Here is a 22,357-nt window from a genome sequence, read left to right on the forward strand (position 1 = left end):
AGCGTCTGGAAGAAGGTTCTCTCCTGGGAGCAGTATTGGAGACAGTTTGTGTCTGTTCTCTTCGCCATTTTAACCACAGTTCCCGCTGAGAGGTAGGCTCTAAGCAGGATTTTAAGTTGAATCAATTTCATGGGGATGGCTACTTCACGTGGGGAAGCCAATGTGTCCAGCCAGTCTTCGTTTTCTATGTCCCCCACATTTGCTTCCCATTGGTGTTGGAGGCGTATTAGTAGGTCAGGTCAGTTATTAATCAATTTCTGATAGGTTACAGATATGGCTTACTAGGGCATAGGGTCTAGTAGCAGTCTGTCTACAAGTGGGGATGCCTCTGAGAGGAGAGGAGAACCTCAGAAAGAGGGGCGGAAAGGGGATCCACAGCCTTTGCTGTGCACCATGCCACAAATTTGTTCCACCTGCAGGCGTATACCGATTTTGTGGCGGGACGCCTGGCTGCCAGAATAACATTGCAGACTTCAGGAGGCAAGTCAAATGGCATCAACTGCCGCCGCTCAATCTCCACGCATGGAGGTGGAGGCTGGAAAGGTTCGGGTGGAGGACCGTCCCCTGCTGCTGCGACAGAAGGTCCTCCTGAAGAGGCAGTCGTATCAGGGGGTCGATCGACAGACTGAGTAGCTCGGGATTCCAGTATCTTCGTGCCCAATCCGGAGCCACCAGGATGACTTGGGCCCGGTCGCACCTGATCTTCTTCAGCACTCTGGGCAGAAGTGGTATAGGCGGAAAGGCGTACAACAGACCGCAACTCCACTCGCGACGAAAGGCGTCCACGAGCGAGTGCCGCCTTGGAAACTCCAACGCGCAGAACTGCTGACATTGCGCATTCTCTTTGGTGGCGAATAGATCTAACCAAGGCTCTCCCCACTGCCGAAAGAGGCCTTGCGCCACGTCAGACGCCATTCGTGATCCATCATGCACCGGCGGCTGAGTTCGTATGCTCTGGCGTTCAGAGAGCCTGCCAGATTTTGAACCACCAGGGTGATGCCCTGATGTTCCAACCATGTCCGGAGGCGCTGAGCCTCCTGACAAAGGGTCCACGACCCCTTCCCACCCTGTTTGTTGCAATACCACATGGCGGTGGTGTTGTCCGTGAACACCTGCACTACACTTCCCCGGACAGAGGGAAGGAATGCCTTCAGTGCAAGCCGGATCGCCCGCAGCTCCAGAGGGTTGATATGGAGCCGGGACTCCACCGGAGACCTCTGATCTCCGCCTCTCCCATGTGGCCCCCCCAACCCAGGAGGGACGCATCCGTCACCACTACGTGCTCCGGCTGGGGTAGGGAGAGGGATCTGCCAATGACCCAATCGCAGTCCGTGAGCCACCACTGCAACTGTCTCGCAGTGCCCTCCGAGATCAAGACCTGGTCGGACAGGTTGCCCCGATGCTGGGCCCACTGAAACTTCAGGTCCCACTGCAGAACCCGCATTGGCCATCTGGCGTGATGCACCAACAGGATGCAGGTGGCCATCAGACCCAGAAGCCGCAGCACCAATCTGACCGAAACCGGGGATAGAGGCCGAAAGATGGGAATCAGAGCCTGAATATCCCAGACCCGCTGTTCCGGAGGATAGGCCCGGAACTGCGCCGAGTACAGAACCGCTCCGATAAAGAGGAGCTGCTGGGAGTGACTCAGATTCGACTTCGGCACATTGATGGAGAACCCCAGCAAATGCAGCAGGTCAGCCGTAGTCTGGAGGTGGGAGACGACTGCCTGGGGCGAGCCCGCCTTCAACAACCAGTCGTCGAGATAGGAGAAGACTGGAACCCCAATCTGCGCAGATGAGCTGCGACCACCGCCATCACTTTCGTGAACACCCGAGGGGCACTGGTGAGGCTGAAGGGGAGCACAGTAAACTGAAAATGCTCTTGGCCCACCGTGAACCGCAGGTACCGCCAGTGGGCCGGCAGGACGGGGATGTGGAAATAAGCGTCCTGCAAGTCCAACGCTTCCATCCAATCTCCAGGGTCTAGGGCAGCCAGAACCTGAGTTAAGGTGAGCATCTTGAACTTCTCCTTCCGGAGGAAGGCGTTGACGCTCCTGAGGTCCAAGATAGGGCATAGGCCCCCTTTGCCCTTCTTGGGAACCAGAAAGTAGTGGGAATAACAACCACGACCTACTTCTGGACCAGGAACGCGCTCGATGGCCCCCTTGGCCAAGAGGGCCGTAACTTCCTCCTGCAGAAGTTGCAAGTGATCCCCCAAAATTCGGTGGCACTGCGGTGGCTTGGCTGGAGGGGTCGCCTCGAAGGGGAGGGAGTAGCCCCTTGGGACGATTTGCAGCACCCACCTGTCTGATGTGATGGTACGCCAGTGGAGCAGGTGATGGTGAACTCTGCCGCCCACTGGCGTGGAATGGGCCTGAAAGCTCAGACTAGGAGGGCTTTGAGGCGGATGCTGCTGGGGTAGATGTGGACGGACCGGCACGTTGACCCCCTGTACCGCCTCGGCAGAATCCACGTCCGTGACCACGTGGAGGTTGGTTCTGCGGCCTGTGACTAGGCAGACGTGAGGGGGCGCTCCTTCCTTGGCCACGAAAGGGGCGAAAAGCAAAGTTTGCGGGCGCGGGGCCGAGAGGCCCAAGGACTTGGCCGTAGCCCTGGAGTCCTTAAAGCGCTCCAGCGCACTATCTGCTTTGTCGCCAAAAAGGCGACTGCCATCGAAGGGCATGTCTATGAAGGTGCTCTGGACATCCCCAGAAAAACTCGTGGACCGCAGCCAGGCGTGGCGACGAAGCGCCACAGTGGTCGACATTGCCCTGCCCAGCGAGTCCGTTGTGTCCAGTCCACATCGGATTGCATGCCGTGCCTCATGCCGCCCCTCGGCAAGAGCCTGGGCGAGTCGTGTCCGGGCCTCCTCCGGACACTGGGGCTGCACGTCCTCCACCGTATCCCACAGGGAGTGGGAGTAACGGTCCAAAAGGCACGCAGTGTTTATAGACCGCAACCCCAAACTAAGGGAGGAGAACAGTTTCTTCCCAAACTGTTCTAGCCTTTTGGATTCCCAATCCGGGGGAGCGGACGGGAAGGAGGTCTGGGAAGTAGAGGCCTGGATAACCAGGCTCTCAGGCGTGGGGTGGAGGGACAGAAAACTGGGGTCGCCCGGTGCAGGACGGTGGCGCCACAGCAGGCAGCTCCAGCCCAAGGGCTTCGGCTGCCTTGCGCAGCACCACAGAAAATGCAGCACCTTCCTCCGAAGCCACGGTCGGAGGAGAGATGAAGCCAGTGTCAGGGGAGGTGTCAAGACCACTGGCATCCCCCAGTTCGTCTGCCCAGTCCTGAGATAACTGGCCCTGCCGGGCCAGAGGGTCCTCAGACCCCTCCCAGTCGTCACCGTCATCCGATTCCTGATATACAGGTGGAATGATCGGAACCGGGCGGAAGATGAAATTGCCACCCATCGGCGTCCGGTGCGGCGTCAGATGGAGCCGCTCCGACGCCGGGCCCGGACCGGGACAAAACCAGGGAACGGCGTCGTCTGAGGGTGGCGCCGGGGGTGGCACCGGAGGAGTCGGCTCCGGCGGAGGGGTCGTAAGGTCGACCGGCGCTGACAGGGATCCAGGCCTGGATCCCTCGGGGACCTGCGGCATCGGGACCAGGGCCTCCCAGTCGTCGATGGCGGAACCAGGTTCCTCATTGCCATGAGGAAGGCACTGACCTCCGCGGAAGTCGCATCAGTCCCAGGGACTGGAGTGAATGGGGACGGATGGGACCCCTGCGGCTCCGACGGAGCCGCGCGGGTGGAGCCACTCGAGCCCTCAGCCGAGTCGCGTGACCGGCGAGGGGAGTCAGAAGAGCGATGTCATCTCTTCGAGTTCTTGCTATGCTTCGACTTACCGGATCTCGAAGACTTGGACCCCGACGAGTGGTGGTGGCTGCGGCTCCGCGACCGGTCCCTCGACCTCCTCCTCGACCGGGACCTTGAACGGCGCGGAGCCTACTGCCGGAACTCGAGTAGCTTGCGGGACCGCTCCCGCCTAGCTTTCGAAGTCAAGGCCCAGCAGTCGAGGCACGACTCGGCATCGTGGTCGGCCTCAAGGCAATAGAGGCACCGGCAGTGGTGGTCCGTGACCAACATCAGTCGGTGACAGGAGTCACAGGCCTTGAAGCCAGGCATCCCTACCGCCACCAGAGTCGATGTCGACGAGAATAGAACCAAAAGAGTTCAAAAAGTTTTAGTCAATAAGTGACTAAAAGGGTATGCTCTTCCCGGATCGGCGCTTACTGGCCCGGAAAAAAGAAGAACTGACGTCAGCGCACGAGGGCGGCGTCTAAGTACTCCGACTACGTCATCCCGGCGATCACGACGCCGATGACGGACGTGGAGCCACAGACGACGCCTAGCGACGCGCAAGAGTATTGCTGACGAAAAAAGTTTCCAGATCCAGCCTGACGCCTGGGGATATTCTAAGGGGAGGAATCTAACTAACGTGTTTCTTTCAGATATATAATTTAAGATCAGGTAGGGCAATCCCGCCATCATACCACCCCCAGTCTCTGTAGTGCGATGTATGGTGTCTTCCAGTCCCACAACAGGTTCCGCATTGCACTCTCAACATTGGTAAAATAGGAGTCTGGGAACCTTAAGGGGGTATTTTGCAATGTGTACAGAAAACAAGGCAATGCCAGCATTTTGAAAAGGGCTGCTCTTCCCAGAAGGGTCAGGGGAGGGTTCGCCAGTGCCGGACATCGGCGTGCAGTCAGGTCAAGGGGCCCAGTAGATTGGTGTTATAGAGGAGCGATGGGTCAGGGGTTACATAAATCTCCAAGTATCGGAATTCCTCGGTTGCCGCTGGGACCTCGCAGCCTGGTGGTAGCTTTGGTATAAGTCTGTGGATCAGAAATAATGTGGATTTAGTCCAGTTTATGGTATATCTTGAATGGTTGCCAAAAATCCGGAATATGTGAAGGATGCGATGGATTGATGCAGTTGGGGCTGCTATATATAATAGTATGTTCTCCGCATAGAGGGAAATTCTGTCTTCATGATGTTCTGTCCATTTTAACCCCCGTATTAGGGGGTCCCCCCTTCACCCATGTCACCAACGGTTACAAAATCAGAGCGAAAATAAGAAGCGACGAGAGACAACCCTGACTGGTTCCCCTACTAAATTGGATTTTTCGGGATGTATGGCAATTGACTACTATTTGTGCTTTTGGGTCTGTATAGAGGAGCTTAATCCATTTTATGTAGTTCGGGTAGAAACCCATGCGCTCCAAAACAGCAAATAGATAGGGCCATTTGATGCTGTTGAATGCCATTCTGGCACGAGTGACAGTAGAGCAGCATCCTCTAGGATCGTGCCCGTCCGTCCCAACACCCCATGCAGACGACGTAGATTGAAGACAGTGTTTCGACCAGACATAAAGTCTGATTGATTGGGATGTACTAATTTGTTAATTATGAGCGCTTTACAAGCTATGTAATTAAATAAGAGGTATATGGGGGGATTCATAGAAGTCAAAGTTAAAGAACTATCCAGCATTAAGTGGTTACAAAGTAACAAAAGTATATCACAAGGATGCATTGGAGAATGAACTGGAGACAGAATAGGAGACTGAAAGAATCATGTGACCATCTTGATGGAACGAGTCAATGAGAAAATCGTGGAATCGCATGTACGCGAATTGAAGTAGTTGTTGAGCAGTAGAAATTTAAGGTCCCGTTTGAAGGAAGGAAAAGAGGAGTTGTCGTAGAGATCCTTGGGGAAACATTTCAGATGTTAGGATCATTTCCTGAGAAGGAGTGCACCTGGCATGATTTCTTCTTCAGATTGGGGGAATGAGAAGAATAGAGTTGGAGCTTCTGAGTGCAGGACTATTCCTGCCCCAGAAAGTTTTTTAAGAAGAGCTTTGTGGGTGATAGAAGATGCATCTTCCTTCGATGGGAAGCCAGTTAAGACTCTTGAGGGCAGGAGAGATGTGATTGAATCTTTTAATTCCTGCGAGGAGTCTGGCAGCTGCCTTGAGAACTGCTTTAAGAGGCGCAAGGTAACATTTTGGAGTCCCGGTTGATGTGCTCTTTCACTGCACTGTTTTTGTCCAGGGTTATGCACAAGGACTTAACGGAGTTAGAAAGTGAAAGAGAGCAGTTTAGTGCGTCCACATACTTATTACATTCTTGGATAGGTAAAGGATTGTTTTTTGGGGGGGAAATATTGGTTGTGTCGTTTTGGGGTTCAGTTTAAGGCGGTTGGTGTTTAGTCATGTTTGTATCTTAGTTAGTGTGGTATTCAAATGTCAAAGGTCACTGGGTGACTATACTTTGTAGTAGAGTTGTGTTTTCAGCATATAAGTGATATTTGACCACTACTTGGTTCAAAATAGTAGTGAGGGTTTTCATGAAGAGATTAAAAAGAGTTCAGGAGAGGATTGAGCCTTGAGGTATGCCTTGTGCAACTGGCGCAGGTTTGGCGAGAGAGCTGTAGGTTTTTATTTGTTAACTGCAATGTTGTAGACAGGACGTGAAGCATCTCAGGACTTGTGCCATTCCGTACTCTGGCCAGAGGCTTTTATGATTACCACCCTGTGGAACTAAAGGTGGGCCTCGATTTTGCAGGGAAGAGTTATGAACAGGTAGATGCCTGGTGGTTTATGGCTAAGGGCTTCAAAGAATTTAAGGAAGTGCTCTATTTTTGCATAAACAAGGGGTTGATCTAAGAGAGGAATGGGCAATCTAGGACGCTTTCAAAGCGATGATTAGGAATAAAGGAAGTTAGGCGTGAGACAGGGACACAGATATGGTGACACTCCGAACTGCACTACTGGATCTAGAGCAAGAGACTACTAGAGCTGGTGAACAAAGCCTCCGGAAGACTGATGAGTACATGATTAAGCTGAAGTAGGCTGCCATGGACTTTAAGCGAAAGGCATGCATGGTGACGCAGTGCAGACTGTATGAAATCAAGAGATTACAATTAGCTGGACTCTCTCACAGCACAAGAAGAGTCAAGCTTGGTGGCAGGGATCACAGATGCACAGTGGTGGCTGGTCTTGAAGCTGGCAGAAACATCAAATGTATTCACTGATTATTACAAACAAATTTAGGATGGGGCACCGTACTGCAGGCGGAGCATCTTCAAGTGTATCAGGACAATGAATCACTTTAGTAAGGCGGACCCCAAAGTAGTTCTGGACTGCATGGTGACAAGCAAGGAACTCACTGAGACCATGATAGGCATGCAGACTAATGATCCCAGGTCCCAAATGTCTCCCCACTGAATTATACAGAAAATGCTAATGTGACTCTTTTCTCATGTCAGGGACATGACAATCATCACATGCGGGGATCTTTCCTGGGGCTATAAGCATAAACACAATCTCGGAAATATCAAATAAGGACCACTCTCAAGATAGCTCAGCCACTTACCACCATGTCTTGCTAACAGATTAATGAAGGTCATTCTGTCACTTATACACCAGGATGAAAGTGGCTTCATGTCTGGATATGCAAAATATCTACAGCTCTGGCTAGTGCCTATGTTCTATCAGGCCCAAGTGCTCATAGTCGTGGTAGATAATGAAAAGGCCTATAATACACTTGAATAATATATCTATATCAGTGTATTTCTGAAGATGAATTTTTTAACTTCGTGATAGTGGGGTTTGGTTGGCTTCAGGTCTTTGAAAATTATAAAGGATGGCTTGAAAATGCATCAGGGATGTAAGAGGAGCCTTTTCAAATTAAATGGCACAAGCATGATGTGATTAAAGAAAAATTGTGCCAATGATCCTTCTTGCAGTTTTTTGAAGGATTGCTTTTAAGGAGACTTTCCTAATGCAACAACAGTTCGGAAAATAACCAGCCTTGCAGAAATTGTTTGAGATCCTTGGTGGGAATTAGTCTCTTAAATGACCTTAGATGAATTAGCCAATGAAGGGCTGATTTAGCAATTGCATTTACGTAGGAGTCTACATTTAGTTTGTTATCCAGCAGTAAGCGGAGAGATTTGGTGTTATGGCCAGTTTTAGGGAAGAGGTATGGTTACAGTAAGTCTAGCTGCCAATTCCTTCTAGTATTGTTACTGAGGTAGTCTCTAATAAGGAGGTATTAGTTTCATATTGGTTTAACTTTAGTAAGCACATTTTCATTCAAATCTGAATTTATTATAGGTCATTCGTTATGGGATCAGTGGCTAGCTTACAGTACATTTCTATTAAAGTCTAAGTACCAGCTACATACTGATGATATGAGACCCAACCTTTTTTAAGTCTCCCAGGAAGTGGGACTAGTGTAGATCACTGGGGTATGCCGAATAGGGTAGTTATGGTGGTTGAGTAGGTGTAGTTAATCCTAACCATATACCAGTGACTGTTTAAGTTAGATCTGAACTATTCGAAGACAGTTACCCTCACACAAACATGTGAATAGAGCATTTATTAGGAGTTCAGTGAGCTGTATTGAATGCACTCAATCCAGCTGAGAGGCCTAATAACATCAGCAGGCAAGCATCCCCGCTTCCATTATATGGTAGTTGCCATCCACAAGTCAGAGAATACCCGATGTGTGTGTGATGTTAACCTCATGTTTAAAAATTGAAACTGAGCACAATTGGAAACTGTGTTTAGTAACTTGCTTTTAGAACCTGTTTTTTAGAATTTGTATGGTGATTTTATTAGCTTTTAGAAACGGAGCAGTGTGCACTGTTTAAAGCTGTCAGAACTCCGTTTTTACTTCTATTTGCTGCTGATGGAGCAGGTAAAACAAAATGTTATATACCTCCTCTAATTTGCATGAAATTAATTACGTAATCATTCTAAATCTAACTTGCACTAACTCGCTTGCAGTGGAATATTACTAATCAACTTTTACACCTTGATAAACACGAGATACACGTGGGACTAAAATGCCAATTGCATGCAGAATTAATTAATTATGGTACGCAAACTAACCTTACATTGTGGTGAAATAGAAAATGTGCATGATTTATGTTGCTTTGTGATTGTTTGTGCTTCCAAGACTACAAAATGGTGAGTATTATCGCTTTAAATGTTGCGACAGCTAGGGAAATACTAATGTATATTGGGATTAGTGTGGGTTTAAACATTAGAATCTCCATTTCTATATTTTAATTATTGTTATGTCTGTTTTTGCTTAAGTTGGCATTCGGTCCTACTAGGCCGCAGTACCCAAGATGGAGTCTCTACTGAAAACGCCACCATGTGAGCGAAATGGTTTCTGCGCAGAATCGGATGGCTATGGAGATCTCCAAATGACCCCAGAGATGTGACACCGTGTTCTTTGTCAAGGATATGAACGTGTTTGCCTGCCAACTGACGATGGTGTGAGAACAGCGGAAGGGACTATACAGAACCTGTGGAAGAATGACTTCTCTTCCTTTAAATGTTACATTCGCAACTTTCGCCTGGGAGCAAAAGGAATAGTATACAATTTGCGCCTTCCTATGCCAAGTCTCATGGAGAACCAGTTTACCCTGGGAAACTTTAGAAAACTAACAGCTAACCCCGAACTGTCCAATCAGAACATTTCTCTAACCCTAATTTGTTGCATGTTAAGATGGTGTAAGAGGGAAAAAAGGTATATAAGCCCTCATCCGCCAAATGGGGGTGGTCATCGGGATCATCTTTCATGGCGTTGGATCTGCATCGAGCTGGTGACGATTTCCATGGTTTGCCGGGGTTTCTTTGGTTTTTCGGGAAGTTTTCGTCTGACGGTTTGATCTTTGCTGTGGGTCGGACAGCTTATCTCGGAGATTGTACCAGAGAATGCGGATAATTCTCGGTTTGCTCAGAAAGTCGCCAACGCTTGCTAATTGGTAATTCATTTTCTGCGCTTTCTAAATTTATGCTTTTTACTAAATGTCTGTTTTCTCTTTGAAAATAAAACTGAACTTATATTATGAACTGTAGTGCAAAAAATGCGAATGCAGAGAAAAATTATTATTAGATAAACAAAATTGAATTAATAAGATATTAGTTTGTGGTTCTTTAATTGATTACAGAAAATAATAAAAAAAATTCCTAGGCTTTAATTGTGATTTAGCTGGTTCTAATTCGCCATCAACCAGTCCAACTAATTGGTCCATCGACCAAGTGGTGGAGTGCCTTGATGTTAAGGTCAGGATTCTGTAGGTGCATATATATAAAATGTATATAAAGAAAATTAATACTGATAGTTAATAAGGTACCCACATGTCCAGCGTTTTTTTCTCCTATGTACGGATTTTAGTGCGAGTTGGTGTTATGGGCCCCACCAATGAATGAGTGTATGGATGAGTTGTTGTGATTACGAATCTGTGACATAGGGAGAATATGTAAATTTTGCCCCTTGCGCTGCATCACTGCAAATATTTAGTCCTACTTACCTACTCTGCATTTTGCACTTTCGCTGACCAGGGTGAGCTGGTGTACTTCCGCCTGTCAGGGCAGGTCACCGAGTGCACGCCATATTGGTCATCGTTCTAGCGGATCTTGCTGAGAACGCTCCCCCCTACTTAAGGGAAGGTAATGCAAGTGCGCAGCGGACGCGCCAGAGGCAAGCACGTCTGCGCACCGACCGCACACAGCGCCAGCCACGATGCCGGTCAGGAATACCACCCACCCGGAGATATTAGACTCCTCTACTCAAGGGAGCAACTCCTACACATAGGTGAGCGAGATGCGAGATGATATGGGTCCTGTAGCAAATAATTTGAACAAGGGAATCATCTCCATGGCAGATTCACCTCTAGACAGCCTCAAATGTGGTCTAGTCAATGTTAGATCCTCAAGCATCATCAAGAGGTTTTCATTCTGCTGGAATGTCATGATTTTGATGCTCTGTTTCTAACAGAAACCTGGACTCGATGTGGTTCGGCAGTTGAATTAGGGCTAGCCTGCCCTCCGGGATACAAGGCCTTCCACAAACCTCTACTAAATGGGAGAGGAGGCGGGGGGGGGGGGGGGGGGGGGTTGGAGTAATATTTAAAGAAAAATTGAATTTTGCTCCACTTCAAATGGATGATGCGGAGGGTACAGAACATTTAGGGTACTCCCTTAAGGAGGCTAGGGGACAACTGTTCACAGGTATTGTGTGCTATAGGCCCCCCAGAGGACAGAGTCCCCAGTGTCAGGCACTGATTGACATTGTGTATAATGTCACTGACCCACTCCAGGTGACTTTAACCTCTGGGATCTTGGCACGGCTCTGAGAGAATTAGTACAAGCATGTGAGAGCCTCAACATGCAACAATTAGTGTTACAACCTACACACCAAAGAGGCCATGTCCTAGATCTAGTATTTGCTAACTCCATTAAGGTTAAAGTGGTCGAAGTACTGCCTCTATACTGGACTGATCACTTTTTAATCCATTTTCTACCAGCACTACCAAGAGCGAATAAGAAAATGACTCACCCTGGGAACCTCCGACAGGGAAGGGAATGGACCAAACTATTAAAAATCAAACAAATCCCACTACTAACGGAGAAAAATCTATTTGATTCCAGTAAGTCAGTGGAAGAAAACTACCAAACCCTCTGTGTTCAGATAAACGAAACACTGGATCAGAGAATACCATTAAAGAGGTTAAAAAATAGAGACAAACCTTCGCCCCCCTGGTATTGTGAGGATTTGAGGTCACAGCGGAAGGAATGTAAACAGGCAGAAAGGAAATGGAGGAGACTCCATGATGAAACAGATAAAAGAACCTTTAAAACTCAACTGTTTATATATAAAGAAGCAATTGCTAGATCAAAAGCCGAATATTATGCAAAAATCATCTTGCAAGCACCTAACGGGGCTAGAACTAATTTTTACATAGTTAAGGATTTATCTAAGCTGGCGTGTGTGAGTAACAAGATCACAGCTACGCAAAAGCTATGTGACGATCTGGCAATTTATTTTAATGAGAAGATCAATAAAATCATTGGCGGCCTCAATCTAAATAATCAGATTGGGGCAGATGATGAAAATGACATGCACACGAATGATGAAAATGATCCATCAGTGCCAATAATGTTAGAGAAACAGGATGAGGGTACAGACAAAGACAGTCAGGCTACTCTGGAATGTTTCCGGATTCCCACTGAGGAAATGTTCACTAAAGTAGCCTTGACTGTTTCCTCTGGGTCACTGTTGGACCCTCTACCACAGAGGATTTGGAAGGAATTTAAGTTAGAACTCTTTCCTTGGCTGCGTCAAATCTGCTGCCAATCACTGAACAAAGGAGAGGTCCCAGAATGCTGGAAACAGGCAATGGTGAACCCGTTACTCAAGAAACCAACACTCTATCCTTTTTGCCTGTCTAACTACAGACCTATCTCCCCTTTACCCTACCCGGTAAAAATCCTTGAGTGAGTAGTTAGTAAATCCTTGTCTCATTATCTAGAGGATAATCATTTACTGGATGAGCTGCAATTCGGGTTCCGTCCTGAGCACGGAACAGTGACTGTGCTTGACGATTTGAGAATGCAAGCGGACAATGGACAATCGGTCCTATCAGTGCTGCTGGACATGTCAGCCGCATTTGATACGGTGAACCACAGCATTCTGCTAAAAGGACTTAGGAACATTGGAGTTAAGGGTCAGGCATTAAAATGGCTTCAGTCCTATCTATCGGACAGGACACAGGCAGTGGGTATTCAACCTTTCACATCCGTGAAGACATCCGTGCAACATGGGGTCCCGCAGGGATCAGCAATGAGTCCGATCTTATTCAATATATACCTGCGCCCACTTATTCCTATCATTAAATCTTTTGGAGTAGAATTAGTCAACTATGCTGACGATACACAGCTTGTGTTTTCGCTGAAAGTGAATCAAACAATCTCCATGGACAAATTTCACGAGTGCATGCCAAGTACAACAAACTGGCTTACAAATAACTATCTCCAAATTAATGGAGACAAAATAGAAGTTATATACTGCACCACAAGTAAAATAGATCGCCCCCTTCCTGTTGACTTCCGACTCACCTATACAGATACACCGTTAATTCCAGCTAAAACAGTACACAATCTGGGGGTAATGATGGATAACAATCTTCAGTTGGATTCACAAGTAAACAAAACAGTTGGTACCTGCTTTTCCTGGATTAGAGCTCTACGAAAGATTCTCCCACTACTGCCAATCTCTACCAGAACACAAATAGTGAGGAGCGTTATTCTGAGCAGGTTGGACTACTGTAACTCCCTGTATCTTGGAGCACCAAATTCCTTGATACTGAAACTGCAAAGAATCCAAACAATAGCAGCAAAGTTAGCTTTGAACTGGCAGCGCAGGTCCTCTACATTCCTGGCCCTAAGAGATCTTCATAGGTTGCCGATTCGGCAGAGAATACAATTTAAATCTCTCTGCATCATCTTTAAGACAGTACATGGTCTGGGTCCTAAACCACTGCAGAGAATATTTACGTGGTATACTCCCCAGAGAAATCTCCGTTGGTCAACGGCAAATTTGGTGAACACTACAAAATTTAAAAGATCCAGGACCGGAGGGAGAACCTTCAGTTCTGCGGCCTCATGGCTGTGGAATGAACTCCCAATCAATATCAGGCAAACTGAGATTTTAATGCAATTCAGGAAGAAGCTGAAAACCTGGTTGTTTCTGAGGGAGGAGTCATACACAGGTTTATTGTCATTGACCCATCTTAACGTTTTATTCTGTTCTCCTCCCTCCCCTCACTGTCTGCCTTATCTTAGGGTTGGTTATTATTCACGCACTATAACAACAAAGTAATTCTCTCAGCGCCAGGATACCGGTTGGGTGATAGCACACTATACAAATCTAGCTTACATTACATTACATTACAATATTGAGGACAACAGTTTCAGTGCTTCTTCCAGGCCTGAAACCAGATTGGTAGTTGATCAGTTAGACCATTCTCCGACATATTTCTCTATGATTTGACATAGCAAGGTAGATATATGACTGAGCAGTAAATCACAGTCTTCAGGTTTTTGGGATAGGTTTTACAATGCATTTCCTGAGTTAGGCATGAACAAATCACTTGATGGATGCATGCATGCATGCATAATATTCCTCTGTATGATAATTAGATGGGATGCTACGTTTGGCAGTAAACTCAAGTGGATAGCTGGAGGGTTCCAGGAAGTGCAGCTATTTGAGGTCATATTAGGTACATTGCAAGTTGGACTTTGGTCTGGAGTAATTACCTTGGAGGCAGAGTTTTTGCTATTTTATTTTCAAAATGTTCGACAATTTGCAGGCTTTAGCGGATACATCGGTTGGTGCAGCAGGATCCCTGGCTTTTGTTCTTACTATATTAGAGTTTTCTGGCTCGATGTTTTACTAGATTAATTTGTTTGGTTTTTAAGCAACATGGATTTGGTGTGGAGGTTAATTTAGTAGTCGTTTTTTTCTTTTTAGATACTGAGTAATAGAAGGTGATCAGCACTCCTCCTACCTGTGTTTATGAGAAGAAATGGTTTTGTACAAGTGGGAAGGAAACAACCTTCATCTTCTGTCTTTTTTATCAGCTCTTTGAATAATGTAGCTAGAACATCCATGATTTTCACATGATGGGGTTTTAGTTCTCAACCAGAGTGGAGGCATTATTCTGGGTCGGAAGTGGTATAGCAATTTCTTAGTCTTGGTTAGCTTGAAATTGTTCTGCTACAACACATTTCAAGACCATACAGTAGCTGGATGGCAGAGTATTCACACAAAATCCTGGAGCCACTCGGGTAGGATGTATGTTCTTTATTCTATCTTAGATCCTTAGGTTAAAGCCAAAGGCTGATCGCCCCTGTTAATACTCCATGCTCCCTCCAACTGTACTCTATTCAACTGCTAGACTTCACCCGGCACACAGACACCAATGTTTCATGCAACATCTCATCCTCACAGCTCCACACACGACGTTTTACAGCATGAAATAGCCCATGCATCACAGATGCATCACGCCACTACATCATCCCCTTTCTTTACACACAGGACATTAGATTCCCATAATGTTAGTACAGGCTCCCCAAACAGATCAAAGAGATGAAACAAGACAAACTCTCACATCTTCTCCATTCTCCATAAGCTGTGCATTGCTTGTGGTAGATTAGGATGTAAGAGTTTGTCTTGTCTCTGGATGATTGTTGCTTTTGTTTTGCCACAAGGACAAAACACTTCAGACACTCTCAAACATACAAAAGTGAATGCCAGCACTTAACACATCCAACACCCATTCAAACCAGCTGGCCAGACCATCATGACTAAGTGCAGGTTGGAAGATGGCACCTAAAAGCCCAATCTGCATCAAACACACTGGATCCTGCACCAACTTCAGATAAAATGTCTCCTGTACACAATGTGAACGACTTCCATCATGCGCAGACTGACAAACACAACATTCAAACAGTTTAGACCAGTACTTCCACTCCTAAAACTGGTCCATATCAACATGTCCTACTAAGGTGCCGTGGTGAAGAAGACCTCTGATATAACTCCCTACACTGTCACCCTCTGAAGCCACGTCAGAACCTCACATGCCTATGTAACAATGACTGTGCATTGATGTGTGTGTTTAACCATATGTGTAATGGACTCAAACATGACAATCAACAATGTACTTTGCCCCAGTGCTGCACTCTCATCAAATACTCTAATTTATACAAACTAACAAATCGTTCCACAGCACAAACAGGTGAAACAAAAAGACTCGCACTGATGTACTATGCCTCCAGTACCATGCACCTGTAGAAATTTGCCATTCGTACACAGTGAAGACTGGCCCCAGAGCACACATCGGTGGAATCTGTAACTTAAAGCCACAACACTTCCCCAAGCTTCCTTTAGCAACAGTATACGCCTCTTCTCTACACTAGAATACTAACTACACTTCCCCAAATACTCAAACAAAAACCTTTGGTAGAGTGTACTTCTCCTTCCACCTTCAAACACAAGTACATGCACATCCAGAGTGAAATTCCAAAACGCTACGCAGAAGGGAACTCTACTTCCCCATCCTGCCAACCAGGCTCCCACCTGTACTCAACACAGTACTGAGTAACCATGTACCCCCACACCAAACGCCAAACAAAACTTACAGGAGAGTATTGTCCATTATTCCCCCATCTTGACATGCAAAACAGAATGAAAGAAACACTTTATGTTTTTTTATTGTCTCTACCCTTTCACAGAACGTGGCACCATTAGATCACAGAGGATGTGCCATGCGAGAGAGCGAGGTTTCTGTAAGGAAATGTATGTTTTGATCAGGCTGGGCGATCAGGTGTGCTGAGGCTGGTGTTGACCTGCAATTCAACATGCATATCCGATTGTTTCATAGTTAATCATAGTAGGTTTAGTCTGCCAGCTTGAGCAGAGAGAATATTTTAACACACCCTCTGGTCAGTTTCCTATTTTAATTTTCTGGACTTCAAGGATTCTATGTGGGTGATACTCCTTTGTACAGTATTTAATGTGTTGGTTCTATTTTTGAGAATTTTTCATGTTCAAAACTGTTTGGTGTGTGGCCGTTGAAGAGCTGTCCTTTTGCAGTTGAGAGTGGGGGTGGAACGCTTTCTAGATTGGTTTCAGCATTAGCTGTGGATCTTTGTGCTGTAACAGATTTGGACGATTCCTATTTGATAGAGCACGGAGGACAGAATCCATTTTGTAGACAGAGTCTCTATTGAGTAAGCATGCGCTAAGGCTAAGTTTCACCATTGGATGGTTGTGAATGACCAGTTAGAATAGTTTGGGTTTATTATAGTGGACACACATGAGGGGTCAACATTAGTTCTAATGAAGTTCAGGTAGGTCAGGTTCCTAGTTGGTGGACACATCTTGTGTTTTTATGTCAGTATCTAATGATATTATCTCTGACATTTGGGTAGTGTTAGTTGAATATACCCTTTAGGTTATTAACACAAGTCCTGTTGAGGGCCAGGCAGATACCGGAATCAAATATCTGAAAGGTAAAATCAAAGGTTTGAAGTGGTGAGGGTTTTTCAGGATCTTCTGTCATAATGTCTCACAGATTAACCTTTGGCAGTGCTATGTCTGCATCGATGTATTGATTGATTAATTGATGAATGTCAGCATTCCAGGATGTGGCTACAAGGAGAGGGTTGGATTCAGTAGGTGTGTACTAGGTAGTCAAATGGCGCTGGTCACCTTTAGTCTTAGTTAAACAGATACTTTTCAGGCTATGAAAGATACTTAGGAAAATTATAATTTTACTTTTTGAAGATCGAATCCTACTTTCCATTCCCTGGCGATGTACCCTTCAATGGTAATCATTATCTCAAGTGTTTATCTCCAAATATACGTTCTCAATCATTTACAATTTTAATACAGTGGTTATCAAGAGGATATACGTAATAACTGATAAACATCTTCTAAAATAAGTTCAGAGCTTAATCAATGCAGATATGCCAACTTATCTTATGGACAATACTTACACATCATTGAATTCCTCCAAAGAAGTGGCAGGTGAAAATACATCTAACAATCCAATTACCTGACAAGGAAAAGGAAAGTAAAACATGAGTGCTCATGTATAGTAAGATGGACTCTTACCTTTGATTGTCTCTGTCCAACATAAAGTTTATAAGAAGCCATAGCCATGGCATACATGTACATTTCCACCCAAAAATAACAAATGCCGTAATAAGGCATCTTACCCTGCACACACATAGGCCAAGATGCTAACCACATGTCACACACTTATTACACCCAATATGAACCATACCACTGAAAGTCACGCTTCACATTCCAGGCTATCCTAACCACAGATGTACCCCACAAGTCACAATAATGCCAATTACAGCAGGTGGAAGTTAAACACCACTCAATACTAACCACACGCAGTCATAATATCACACAATGTTGACCACAGCAACAGTTCCACCCACAAAGTGCATGATGTTTAATACAAAACTAGTTGTAGTTAACACTGCACCAAATACTAAGCGAAATAAATGACGAATGACATTACACAAGATCCCTACCGCACACAGACATTTGTGTCACACAAAATGCTAATTTACATCCACTACAGAAGGCAGTAACTAGATCAACAGTGTCATCTCGCACTCCTTTCAGTACTGACCATCAGAAAATGGCCCTTAAAATGCACACAGTACAAGCCATCGTTAGATGTATATCACCTGATACTGCTCTTACATCACCAAACAACTCACCAAATGCTAACCCCAGTGTGAGTTAGGTTCACACCGAACAAGATGCAAACCCACAAAACACCTAATAAATCAGGCAGATCTCAGTATACTTCATGCAAACCAGTCAAAAGTACAGCTTGCATTAAACATACGTGAACCCAGGCAGTGAGTGACAAATTATTTCTTGATGAGCTGCACTCACATTTTCATGTTTCATATGTTTCAGTAGCCGTAGTTCCCGGTACGTTCTTTTTGCATGGATAATTGACTGAAATGGGCGAGAAAGTTTTTTAACAGCTACTCGAAGTCCTGCTTTTGTATCGAAGGCCGAACTAAAGAAAAAATACAAAGTGAGATTTAAGATATAAATAACTCAATAGTATACTTATTTTTAGCAATAAAGTTTGGTACTAGGGAGATGTATAATCCATACAAATGAAGCACAATCACAAACAATTTATATCCATACGCATTTTACCAAATCAGCCAAAATAGGAAAGTACTTAGTACATTTGATTCCATAGATACACTTGCACTGTTTCGAAGTGCTCAAACAGTGCAGAAACAAGCATTTGCAATGCAATAGGTCTCGCATTTACGCGAGTTTAAGCTATTGGCATTGTAAATGACAATGCCTTTTATTTATATTTTTAAAACGAAAATAAAAATAAAAGGCATTATTATTTACAATGTCAATAGCTGAAACTCGCGTAAATGCGACACCTATTGCATTACAAATGCTTGTTTCAGTGTTTCATGTGGACATTACCATTTCAGTTTGCCGTACCACTGCATCAAATGTATGCTTTGTGCATGAAAGGGGGGGAGGGGAGTGTAGACCCCAGGTACCTGCTTCCACCTTCCACACACGTGAAGGAGGTCAATTTAGATTAATTTATGTAAAGTTATTATATGTGGATTGTCCAAAAAAATCTGTCCAGAATCCCTCTACCTGGACCATGTTGAACATACTATAGCCGCCTTTACTATCAATAGCTTTTCAGTTGGACCTCTACGGGCTGAGAACGATACAGCAGTCTCACACCTGCATTTAATGTATTTAAATATACTGACTTTCTTAAACTGATGTAGCATGTATTGTCAACACCACTTCTGCTGGGACTTGCAGATACTGATAAAATTATAAATTGAAAAGGTGCGTTTACCTGTCCAAGGTGAAATGCAAAAAAAACTGCAATGCAGCCTTGCAACTACTTTTCATGCTGTTGTTGTTTAACACAGCTGTGTTTCGAGGGGAACTTGAAACAATCTTTCTATATTTCTGCGGGAAAATCGAGACGTTGACAGCGGTGCTACAGACATACGTAATTTTAGTCTGAAGAGGTTAATGAATGGAAAGCGCCACTGCAGTGGTATTTCTGCGCTCTATAAATTATCAGAAGAGACTAAAAGTGGTAGTTCAGTAAAAATAACCGTTCTCTCCCCTGTCCATATGTAACTATCGTAAACAGACATTTTTGAATGGCCCTTTGATGAAGTCAGCTGCGTTTTTAGACCTACTGTGACATCATTCATCGGCAGGCACCCTTAACGTCTGGTAGGCTATACATTACTTGTAATGAAAGCTGTAGTAGTCTACAATGCTCATATAAGGTACAAAGCATTGCTACGTCATTGATGTCCGAGGACACCATTGGTGACGACATGCGCATGGATACCCGTTATGTCAGGGATGACGTTGTTAATGTATCTGCAGATTTTGCGCCAAATACTGATGCAGCAGAGAATAGATCAACACAGCTCAGGAAACTCGAAGGGTTTAAATAATACCCTGTCTTTAGTTTATTTGAAAGAGAGATGTTTAACTAATTCATTACATGAATAATACTAGATATTACGAGGTAACCGAAACTTACTAAATAAAAATCTATACGAGTATTGCTTATTAGTACACGTCTCCCATCAGCTGAATAGACAGTGCAGTTCCGACCTAAACAGTAAAGCACCTAAAGATCCACAGTAATTGTAACTACAGAACCATGAGGCATGCCACACCACTAAAAACCTCGTAATCGCATCAAAACTGCGTCAAAAGTAACATCAGGTACACACAGCAACTCGTATTGCACGGGGTTAAAAATGAAGTTTAATCAATAACTTCAAATACAGGAAGGTTTACAAAGAGCATGAAATTATGATTTACACGTACCAGGCAATGGAGAATAACACCCGGGTATTCACGTGCGCATCTATAAACGCAGTCTCTGGCTTATGCCGTGTGAGAGCCGCTTAGCCAGCATGCTTTGAATTCTGGTACGTACAGTCCATCCTGAGTCAATTATAGCAAAACTACTAGAGGTGGGTGAGCCTCTGAAGGCTCCAGCTAGATATGCTCCCGCGTGGAACCTCCAGTCAAAAACGAGACAAGGGACTAGGTGGTTTCTGTCACCCACTACCTTGCCTCAATAGCCATATTCTAGAAAGTGTTCTACTGTAAGCCTGATTTAACATGTAATGTACATTCATTTAAAAGTGTCTCTCCCAATATACCTCCTCGGAGAATTAAAGATGAAGTATTAAAATTGGATGCAACATGGGAAAAAGATACCCATCTAGTTAATGAACTGCGCAAGGACACTGGGGATCAATCCCAGCTTCCTCGCTTAACTAAATTGTCTGATCCTGGGCATTTACCGTATTTTACTGTGACTTCTTTTCCTTTCATTCCATTCCAAAGCACCTTGAAGTACATCCGTTCAGTATGTACCAGACCAAAGCGTACGACTTTTAATATACTTTAACGCTGCTCTATCTAGAGAGCGAATACATGATTCTGGGGACAGATTCCCGCTTTTTTAAGTCAAAATATACGTTATTTTGGCTGTCGCGCACCTGAAATTGCAGCTGCTTCATTATAGGTCAATCAACGTAGGAAATACATTCTCCAGGTTATTTTTGTTAAATCTTCTACTTTCCTCTTCTAAAACGTATGCATATATGCATTAATCCATGCTACAAATAGAGTACATGTAAGAACTGACTTGCCATATGGGTCAATAATTGCGTAGTAAAAGGCCGTATTCTAGTAAATGGCACTCAATACACCGATAAAATGTAATGGTCTGTAGAGAAACACGTCTACATGTTAAACACACTAACTTTTAACTCATTGTCATACATTACGTCTCTTGAACAATTTATATGCTAAATGGGGTGTTGTCTCGGTCTGTGTTCAGCTTGGTTCTTACACCTAAAGCTGGCCCCTGGTTTCGGCTCCCCCTGAGAATGTTCAGGCTCGCCACCTCTACGAACTCCAACCACTTAAACACACAAGAAAACTGAGGACTTGATGAGCTACTCACGTCGAGACGAGAATGAAGCTTGGTTTCGTTACAATTCGAATTAGGCTTTCGGCACTTTCTCAACACTGACCGAGTTTGATAAACCAGAAACAGCCGAGCCGGTATGCTGAAAAAATCTGAAAAAGGGTCAGGGCTGCATTTTATGAGTGTTTCACCAAGAATTCCAATCAAGCACACAGTGGCGTAGCATAGGTTTCATTCGTCCTAATGCATCCCCAACCAAAAAGTTCATCGGTGGGCATAAAAACGCAGCCATGCTCCTTTTTTTCAATATTTGATGCTTTTGACGCAGTTTGCCGCGCCGCGCCTTTGATTGGAGTGGGGGGAGGCGGGGCTTGCAGAATACCCAACAGAGTTTGTCGAGCGGCGCTGAGTAAAAGAACGGCGGGTCTCGACAAACTCATTTTTTCACTATTTTATGCTTTTGGCAAGCAGCTCAGCATGCTTCCTGTGGCACGCTGCTTATTGAAAGCTTGTTTATAATTGCATCGTGCTTCCCGGCCGAATGAAAACAAGCGCTCACCATCTCTTTTCATTCAGCCGCTTGTTTATAAACACGGGGCCGAGTGAAAACAGATGGCTGGCCCCCTAAGATAAGAAATACCTTTGCGACAAAAGGAAAGCAGGAGAGCCAGTCCGGCTGGGCCGGCCAAAAAAGCGAAAAGGAGGCACCCTAGAAACCTTTTTTCCAATGGCAGCCCACCGTTTAACATAAACAGTGACGCAAGCCAATAGAGATAAGGGGCAGGGCTTCAAGCCCTTTTCTCAAAGTAGTCATCTGCAATAAATCTCGCAGAGCGAGCTGCGCATGGGCGTAGAAACGCTAGGCGAGACCTAAAAATGAACAGTGACAAGTGTGTATACATAAAAAGGCACATGACTCTTGACTAGTGGGGACATTTTACAGCTAAGGATCAATATAGTCTATGTACTGTCTGTAGTTGT

General features: G+C 45.1%; 1 protein-coding gene across 2 annotated transcripts in view; it reads right to left on the minus strand.

The window, feature by feature from the left end:
- MAPK14 (mitogen-activated protein kinase 14) overlaps positions 1-22,357 on the minus strand; it is a 789,257-nt gene that overhangs the window by 443,752 nt on the left and 323,148 nt on the right. For both annotated transcript variants that reach the window (XM_085651061.1, XM_085651059.1), the window contains exons 2-3: positions 18,292-18,421; positions 17,370-17,428 (exon numbers count right to left, since the gene is read on the minus strand). In XM_085651061.1, the coding sequence (XP_085507187.1) occupies positions 17,370-17,428; positions 18,292-18,421 (189 nt within the window). The remainder of the gene's footprint in view (positions 1-17,369; positions 17,429-18,291; positions 18,422-22,357) is intronic.

The sequence above is a fragment of the Triturus cristatus genome, chromosome 1_1 (assembly GCF_964204655.1).
Source record: "Triturus cristatus chromosome 1_1, aTriCri1.1, whole genome shotgun sequence".
Taxonomy (NCBI): Eukaryota; Metazoa; Chordata; class Amphibia; order Caudata; family Salamandridae; genus Triturus; species Triturus cristatus.